The following is a 9811-nucleotide window of genomic DNA, read 5'->3' as shown; positions in this document are numbered from 1 at the left end:
TAACCAATGTTAATTATATAAACACCTAGCCTAAGACTGTTAAGATACGTAGTTTAATGCAGTTTTAGGTGTTTTTCACTGTAAATTAAGAAATACGTTAACTCATGCATGAATTAAGTTTCAAATAAACATTCCTTCTGCTCAAAGTTTTTTTGACATCCATATTTTGTGATTTAAAAATGTAAAAGCTCTTTCCGCTGTAGATACATACCGATTTTATATAAAATCAATTTTCTACCAAAATTTCTTCTTTTTTCGGGATATATTTTTGAATGAATTGCATGCGTGTAGAGTTGGTTTTATTAATTGATGAAGGCGGTAGGGCGACCAATTGTTGGTAAATGCTTTGTCAATCAGTCTCTTGCAGAGAACTATACAAAATTGTCTCATTTTTTTTTTTATACATGTAGATATTAGAAAAAATCTGGTTTCAACTGCCGAACTTAAATCAGAAAAAAAACATTTCAATTGTATAGACTTTTTTGAATATTCTGCTACATGTAATAAGAAGAGGGAGTGGGGGTAGGGGTGTTTATGACCTTGACTTCACAATAGGGTCAAGGTCTTTTGTGACATATGAATAAAAATCTTAAACGTAACAGTGTAAGTGCTAATATTATATTTGTTACTGGATGATTTACTTGTAATTCTTTTAATATTATTTATCTATAATGTTTTAGCAGATGTTTTTATTTTAGATATTTTAATTTTGTTACTAAATATGTAATATAAATATTGATTTTTTAAATTTGTTTTTTAAACATTTAATGTTGTTATTTGTACTAATTATGTGATATTAAGAATAATAAATTTTACACAAATTGTATTCTTGTCAACTACATACTTGATTGATTGATTACTGGTATTTAAGCGCCACTTTTAAGGGCAGTAGTTTTTTTGCGACAATTACTGTTTTTCAGGGGTATCATTTGCGCTAAATTTTGTTTTCCAAATGTTTCAATTGCGCAAATATTCGGAACTAATTTGCGCCAATTACCTGTTCTTATTTTTGGCTTAAAAAGTATCATAATTATGTTATGAGATATTTCACCATGAAGCATCTGTAGAGAAATGAATTGAAATGCATTAGACAGTGTCCATGGCCCTGTACACCAAAAAATGTAAATTTTTCAATCTATGTCTTGTTGTAAGTTTCCTCCTGTAACATAATCTTCAATTTGATGAAGGCGGTCACTATATGGTAGAATAGAGTAGAACACGTACCAGTAATGGAGCAGAAACATTCCAGAAGAATTATTATAAACTGGACAATAAAGTGAAGTTACAAGCTACTAAACGCATTAAATTGGGAAATACCCATGCAATATAGCAGTAAGAAGAAAGTATGTTTCAGAAAAGGAAAAATTTGCCGTGTGAACTGCCGGTTCCAAGTCTGAATAAAGGAGGTGGGAGTAATTTTTCTTCTTATTGACGCAATCGTATGTTTATTTTTTTGGGCAAATGATACCATGTAATTTTAAAACAGGTGGCGCAAACGTAGCATTTGAGAGAAAAAATTGTGGCGCAAAAGGACGCATTTTGTGCGCAAACGAATCTCTCCCCTTTTAAGCGCCATTTGTGGACTATTTCGGGCGACCAGTTTTTAATTGGTGGAGGAAGCCGAAGTGCCCGGTGTAAACAACAGATATTCGATAGGAAAACTGATAATCCTAGTCAATTAAGATTAGAGTAGAGTGCACAAGCACGAGCGGGGTTCGAACTCACAATATCAGTGTTTACTAGCTAGTGATTACAGTAGAACGACTACTTACACCACTTGCCCCTACCTACATACTTGTTTTCATATCATGTAACATCCTGTCTTTGTTTTTCTCTAACTGTTAATGACATCTTTACACTAAATCCATTGGATGTTGGATGTGTACTGATTGATATTTTAGTCTTATACACATTTTTTCTGTTGTTTTTATTTGCTTTTAGACTTGCTACCAGTAACTACGAGTACTTTAAGGTCTGTACGTTGTGTCTTTTGAATTTAAGTGATTTATAAATATTCTGCCACGTCCGGTATGTGTATTTTAAACTTGGTTTTCTGCTTTCTATCGATCTGATTAGTTCCACCCTTTTCAACTGATTTGTATAATGTGTTCTGATATTGTAATGTTTCATCATTATTCCAGATTAGGGGGCCGCAAACATATTTATACCCGCCACAATCTGTATGTGCCTGTCCCAAGTCAGTAGCCTCTTATTCAGTGGTTGTTGCCGATTGTTGTAAATAGATATTAGTTTTTCGTTCATCGATTTGTACAATAATCAGGCGGTTAGTTTACCAGTTCGAATTGTTTTGCATTTGTCTTTTCGTGACGTTGTATAGCCGACTATCCCGAGTATCCGGAATGAGGTTTGTTCATTGTCCAAGTGACCCATAGTTGTTTTAAAACTTCTTTGTCATTTAGTTTCTGGTGGAGACTTGTCTCATTTATTGGCAATCTTACCACATCTTCTTAATACCACGTGCTTAGCGGAGAAGCAGTTGGTACCAATTTCTATCAGGGTGTTTCAATCCGCGCCCTCCCGCAATTGAAGCTACATAGCAACACACTACCACGGCGCTACCGAGGCGGTTAGGAACATATCATTGAAGTTATCCCAATGTAAAGTAGGTAAATTTTTGTTCTAGAATTCCAAATAAATCCCTGAAAGTTCGTATGCCATTGCAAAAGGTCTATTAGATTTTTGAAATCATATTTTGCAGATTTAAACATTGTTTTTAATATAAAAATGTATATAGAGGCATATTTAGATCGCCTTATTAATGTATGAAAGAAAAGATTTTTATAATTACAATTGCATATTGCTTAAAAATTGATAAATCTGATTAAACTAATAAAAATTCAAAATTAACAAGAATGTGTCCGCAGTACACGGATTCCCCAATCGCATTATCATTATCGATGTTAAGTGGACCGTGAAAATAGGCGGAAATCTCTAATTTGGCATTAAAATCAGAAAGATCATATCATAGGGAACATGTCACCTAAGTTTCAAGTTGATTGGACTTCAACTTCATCAAAAACTACCTCGACCAAAAACTTTAACCTGACCTTGACCAAATACTTTAACCTGAAGCGGGACGAACGAACGAACGGACGGACGCATAGACCAGAAAATGTAATGCATATAAATGGGGCATAAAAACAAAATGAGATCATTACGACATCTAGACTTAAAATGCAAATCTGCGGCAGTCAACTTTCATGACCAAGTTGCATTCCTGAAATAACAAAAGATTTATAATGTTTTAAATTCGAAGTAAAAAAAAGTTGCTGAATTAACAATTTTATGGCAAATATTGGCAAATCAACTAAAAAGTTTATAATTATGGCATCTTTAATAAGTTTCGTCAACAAGCCTTGACATACGCAAACACTTTAACTTCTCTTAGGTGCAGATATTCGGGGCCTCTTAAGGCAAGCTTCACATATCTCCCTTTTATTGGTTTACTGCAGGTCAAAATGAGGTGCTCTCCATCACTAGCAGGGCCTTTGTAATAAGTGCATAGCTTCATTTCACTTAGAGTTGGACCAACCGTTATATCCAGATCGTGGAGTCGACGACCTAAAATGAAAGATTCATGAAATATATAATAAAGATTTTGTTCATATCTTAAGCCGTTTTTGCTAAGAAACTTTTAAAACTGATAACAGATAAATAGAAAAAAGTCGTCTATTTTCATGGAATATTTTTATTTGCAGCCGTTTTGATATTTCAATGTAGGATATACAAAAAAAATGCAGGTGACGAATACTTTCTGCCAGGTACTGTAGGCCTAATCTATATAAACAAAATTGGGAAACGCGAAACAATTATGAACCACATCAACAAACAACAACTACTGAACATCACATTCTTGACTTAGGACAGGTGGAAACAATTGGAGCGGGTTTAAACGTTCCCAACCTTCATCCTAATCTGAAACAAAAGTGTAACATCACACCATAGAGGGGTAAATAAATTAAGGCAACAGTAGTATACCACTGTGAGATGTTAAACAATTTAAAAAAAAAAACACCAAAAACTGTTTTACAATAACCTATATTGCAAATCCACCATTTACTATACTCTATACATTGGTAAATGAAAATAGTTTCGTTGTTAAGTGTACAGTTTAAACGGAGAAAGAAAATATGTTTACAAAATAAATTTAATAATTTTGTTGTTTATAGTAAGAAGAAGTGAAAGTTTATAGTCATACAACACTTATCAAAGCTGGTAAAAAATGTTTATAGACAAGATATGGGTTTACTTGTAGGATAAATGTGTTGAAAGTGTGTACATTTCATTCCAAATTTTGAAAAAAGTGATACATGTGGGCTAACATATTAAAGTGACCGTATTCCATATAAACATATATACATTATTGTGTCATGGAGTCATTTTTAACCTCATTTTATATTTTGGTGAAAATTTAGTTTTCAGCAAAAAGGCAAAAGTTTAAGATATTTTATTTATTTAAAGTCCATTTCGAAGCTGCAGTATTAATTAAAAGTATTCTTGTTTTATAATCGTTCATTATTGTTGAAGGAAATCATTTTTATATTCTCGATATATTTAAGATAAGAATTTCAAATCTAACAGATATTTATTTTGGCATTTGTTACTTTAGATTTTCTCTTTGTTAGGCTTTATTTTTATCAATTTAAGATGTTTTAGCGACAAGCTTAGTGGACACAATCAGACATGTGTTTTAGTAATTCTATTGTCCGGTAAACACAAACAAGTTGTTGTGTAAACAACCTATGTCTAGGTAACCTGGTCAATTAAGGTTCTTTGTCCTGTCCAGCAAAGACCTTTCCACGCCCCTTTTTACCCCAAAATATCAGGGTAACTAAGATAGCTTGATTGTTTAACGAATCTGATTGGACGAACCTGAAACAGTAACGCAAAATCGAACAAGTGAATTTCGGTCCCAAAAGTGGCATTATCGAATGCGCTTTAGAAGATATAACATCTAAAACCAACTTCACTGTGTTTGTTATAACTGTTTTCAGGTGAGTCAAGTATTTTTATCTATTATTTTATTTAATTGCATTATGAAACTTCGTTAAGTTTCATTTCCATTTTTATTTTAGTAAAGTTGATTTCTCGATCAGTGTAAATAGATGTATATATGTTCAAAAAAAGGTTGGTTTATTCTTCACAAACTTTCTGTACTCAAGGGTATTTTTAAACGCGTTATAGGATTAAGTTTTACGCTCGCATGTTGGAAATGATAATTTTGACTTATCGCTTGTTCATACTTAAAACAATTTAAGGTCAGTTCCGCAAGGCTAAGATATTGATTATTTTAATAAACGCGCTATGCGTAATTTTCACATGTGTAGGTTAATTTAATGAGAAATTATTTATCGTAAACTATTCTTGTCGTTTAGTCCTATTTTATTAAGAGTCATGAATTTTTGATACAAAGCAAGCTCGTAGATTTTAATAGCTAGTTTTCCCCAATTCATATTATATTGTTTCATATTTATATTATTTGCATATTCGCGATTAGTTTCGTAATGCTAAGTTTAGTCTCGATTTCGAATATTTCTCAACCAATGCTCATTGTCGGAATTGATTATTTTTGGGTTGATAGGTTTATAGTTTAAGCTTTTATAAGCGCCATATATATGCTCTACCGTGTTTATATTTCGAAAGATACCAGATCTCAATATGTTCTTACATATATATGTACATCCCCCTAGTCAAAATATTATATACTCATTATTTTATGCTGTTCGGCACGTGCTTTATGCTCTGTTAGGTTCAAATAGTCGGTCTCGCATTATGCTCATATATTTAATATTAAGTCCGCATCTTGCTCATATATTTGAATGCTGAATAAGCTTTTATTTATAAGAAATATTATAAGCATACGTGTTCGTCAGTTTAAATGCATATGCTCATGCATTTACATAAAATTGGTATACTATAGATATTATTTGATCATTGATATGAATTATATGTTTCTATTATTTGTATTATATACTATTATATTGTGTAAAATATATATGGATTATCGAATGCGCTTTAGAAGATATAACATCTAAAACCAACTTCACTGTGTTTGTTATAACTGTTTTCAGGCCCTTACCCATACTCAATAGTCCGTAAGGTGTGCTGTTGGTTAAGTCCAACCATAACAGGCAAACGTCAGTACATACAACCCAGCATCCGACAACTCAGATAACAATCAGAAACCCAATTCTGATAATTGTACCAACAAGTTCAGTATTTAAATTTCTGATTATGTACATTTTTGCCAATGAAAAGAATGTGTATACTTACCATAGCCATGTGCTCTATTCCAAATTTCAACATGCTGAACTGAGAAGGAACCTCCAAGGTCTACCCACCAATATGGCGTCTTGTCATCCTTTGTATGAAAGATTGTAGATAGATCGCCGTCAACAGCACTACCTGATGGTTTTTGTCCTGGTTGCGATGAACTCTGACCTGTCAGCTTCTTGTAAGACACATCCTCCAAACGTATATTTGCTGGAATCGCATCTTATAAAAGATTAGAAAGTCGTTTTTAAACTGTTTTATAAATGAATATTTTTATTCTTAATCAAACTCACACTATAATTGATTACATATTAATTCTATTTAGTTGAAATGGGATATGGAATATACGTCAGTAATTAAAGGCAAATAACAAAAACAAAAGATCACAGAAGACGGCAATATTATAAAATTATGTAAAATGAATATCTAACTTTCTACATAAATTGTTTAATCAAGGAACACGTGAATGAAGCCCCCGGTAAATGTTCAGGTACGAAAGCCTCATTTATGTTAGATCCCAGACACATTTTGAAAATAATAAATGCAGAGGCGGATCCAGCCATTTTAAAAGGGGGTTCCTAACCCAGGATAAAGGGGTGGGGGGGGGGGTCCAATTACATGTCCCCATTCAAATTCATTGATCGTCTAAAAAAAGGGGGGTTCCAACCCTGGACCCCCCCTTCTGGATCCGCGCCTGAAATGAGGAAAAATGGCATGCGATTAACATTTCATTTCCTATTTCATACCTTTACATTGCTTTTTCATAATTTGTTTGAGCATCTCTCCATGTCTTTTAAGTGTCGTTTTCAGGGTGTACTCGATTTTCAGGATTTTCTGTTCTAGTCTTTGATCACTGTCGAGATCCCCTTTATAACCAGAAATAGAAATTTGACAAGCAGATGACAACATAGTACATCCGAATATTATAACAACAGAACAGTATAACATTTTAGCAAATTACATTCAACTATCGTAAACAGCCAACAGCAAGCATTTTAAAATAAGCTATAAAAGGAGAAACATTAGAATAATGTCACGCAAACTATCAATTAACAAGCTGTGTGTGTATTGCACGCACCTTATTAAACAATGCCAAGTATATAATGTTACTTCAATTTTTGTTTTAGGTGATTTTTTTTGGAAAAATCATTCGTTTATTTAACCAGTTGCATTCTTAAAAAAGGAAAGCAACACGTGAACCGAAGACGGTTTACTTGTTACCAAAATCTTTTTTCTAAATTTTGTTTGCTTTTAAATTGAAAATATAAGATAATAAATGTGTAAGAACGCTTTCATAAAAGTATTTAATTGTTTGTAGATTAACACACAAGTTAGTTCAAAGCAATGTTTGATAGTTGTGAATAGAAAAGTGTATCATGAAATACAGCTACTATTTGAATATACATTTTAAAGCTCGACTGTTTCATTTAGTACTTGGGAGTGGACATCTTTGTTCAATATACGTTCGCAAATTCCAGATTCTACAAACTGGATGTCTAATGTATATTGCACAAATCAATCGCACTAATTGTGCTTTATAACCTGGCTGGATTTTTTTTTATTTCAACATGTCTTCATATTTTGTTTTCTAGATGCATTACATTATTTCCAACCCGCTTTTTGAAGCTGTCTGAACTCACACATGTACTTAGATGTCGTTAATATAAATTTCCATATGAAATGAAAACCTGCAGCATGCAATTTGTAAAAAGGTTTCGTATATTTTTCGCTTATATTTTTTCGTGAAAGCAACATACCAGCTTCATTGGGACCTCTTATACAGAGACTTATTTTGGTCTCATAAAACATTTCTATTTTTAGAAATTCCTAATTTTACTTGAGGTGAAAAAAAACCACACTAATTCAGACCCGGTCGGTAAGAACATTCAAGAAAGTAGTACACATTTGAAACAAAATAGTTCCTATGCATAGATGTATCTTTGTCAATGGGTGAAATATTTGGGTAGTTTTGTTATCAAATGAAATATAAAAGGGACTTCACTGTAAAATCCTTGTTGAAATTTTTTTTTGAAGAATGAAGAAATAATGAAATATTTATAGGAGGGCACGTTTGCCCTTTTGTTCAAATTAGAAGTACTTGTTTTGTAATATCAAACTTCCAGGAACCAGTATTGCCGTATATGCAATTATAGAAATGTTGATTTTTTTTCAGCAATAGTTTTGACATGAAATACCTGCCACTTTATTTGAACTTATTTGCCAAAGTAGGAATTAATGCTTGAAATTGCGGAATTTAACGTAGAAAGCAATGAGGGTATTATTTAGTGGTTTTAGACCTTGAATCTATCCACATATTCTACAGCAAAACTAGGTTTACTTTATTTTCAAAAGTTTTATATATTATACAATGTACCTGAGCATACTCTCAAAAGAACCAATATATATGTAAACCTCAGATCTATGTACGACCTCAAATCTGTGTCCGTTTCTTAAATCTATGCCGAACGTGACGTCAATCGCTAATATATGTCCGTAAAAAATATTTGGCTTTAAATCTGTGTCCGTTAAAATGATAATGTCTGGAATCTATGTAATGCTTTCCTATTTTTTTTTCAATTTGTTTCGTCATGCGAAAATTTATGCCCGTCTAATAAGTTCTGCCTTATATGTTTTTTATTCTATTATAATTACATTAGATGTATGTTTCATTATAATACTTTATTTTGATTGGCTAACTGCACATCACGTTTTATTCCGTAGGCAATTGCATGACTCAATAAAACTTTTCATTCATGATAATATGTGGTCCAACAAAAAAGTGTACAGGTGTATAAAATAGAAAAAATATAAAATTCGTGTTTTCATGATCATAGCTAAAAAATGTAATTATAAGTATTGAATGCTTCTTTTTGTACCTTTATAAGGTTGTAAAAGCGTTGACCGTGCGCTTATTTTTAGTATGAAGCGCTTCCGCGCTTCATACAAAATGTACTTCCGTCAACACTTTTACACCCCAATAAATTTACAAAAGAAGCATTCAATTCTTAAAATTAATTTCCCATAATTTAATATTAAGTCGGTATGTGTTCTCCGTGTATTTGCAAGAGCTGAGGTATAGTATACGTTTAAAATTGACAATGAGGGTCGGTTGAAGACAAAACTTTACGACAAAAGAGATGATTTCAGCTTTCCAATTGTGAACTTTCCATTTCTAAGTAGCAACATTCCAGCAGCACCTGCATACGGGGTATATATCTCCCAATTGATACGATATTCCCGTGCTTGCATTTCCTATCATGATTTTCTTGATAGAGGGTTACTGCTCACAAGGAAGCTATTAAACCAAGAGTTCCAAATGGTGAAGTTGAAATCATCCCTTCGTAAATTTTACGGACGCCATCACGAGTTGGTTGACCGTTATGGAATAACCGTTTCACAAATGATATCGGATATGTTCCTTACGTCGTAACTACACTCCCCTTCCCTTTCATGAATTTGACCTGCCGAATTAGACTATTTACCGGATTTGAAATCACATAAGCAACACGACGGTTGC

At 32.7% G+C, this 9811-nt stretch overlaps 1 protein-coding gene across 1 annotated transcript; it reads right to left on the bottom strand.

The window, feature by feature from the left end:
* Positions 1 to 3367: 3367 nt before the first annotated feature.
* Positions 3368 to 7228, bottom strand: LOC134682082 (fucolectin-6-like). The gene is made up of 3 exons (XM_063541682.1): positions 7041 to 7228; positions 6295 to 6516; positions 3368 to 3582 (listed from the first exon to the last, which is right to left on the bottom strand). The coding sequence occupies exons 1-3, from the start codon at positions 7201 to 7203 to the stop codon at positions 3368 to 3370; spliced, it is 600 nt and encodes a 199-aa protein (XP_063397752.1). The 5' UTR covers positions 7204 to 7228.
* Positions 7229 to 9811: the final 2583 nt, after the last annotated feature.

Source organism: Mytilus trossulus, chromosome 8 (assembly GCF_036588685.1).
Source record: "Mytilus trossulus isolate FHL-02 chromosome 8, PNRI_Mtr1.1.1.hap1, whole genome shotgun sequence".
NCBI lineage: Eukaryota > Metazoa > Mollusca > Bivalvia > Mytilida > Mytilidae > Mytilus > Mytilus trossulus.
This window is presented reverse-complemented; position numbering and strand designations above follow the sequence as displayed.

What these genes read in the sequence shown, in the direction of transcription:
- LOC134682082 (XM_063541682.1), bottom strand. Translation starts at nt 7,203, where the DNA reads ATGTTGTCATCTGCTTGTCAAATTTCTATTTCTGGTTATAAAGGGGAT. An exon ending in TATGAAAAAGCAATGTAAAG is followed by an intron (nt 6,517 to 7,040) that starts GTATGAAATAGG and finishes ATCTTTTATAAG; the next exon opens with ATGCGATTCCAGCAAATATA. An exon ending in GAATAGAGCACATGGCTATG is followed by an intron (nt 3,583 to 6,294) that starts GTAAGTATACAC and finishes CTTTCATTTTAG; the next exon opens with GTCGTCGACTCCACGATCTG.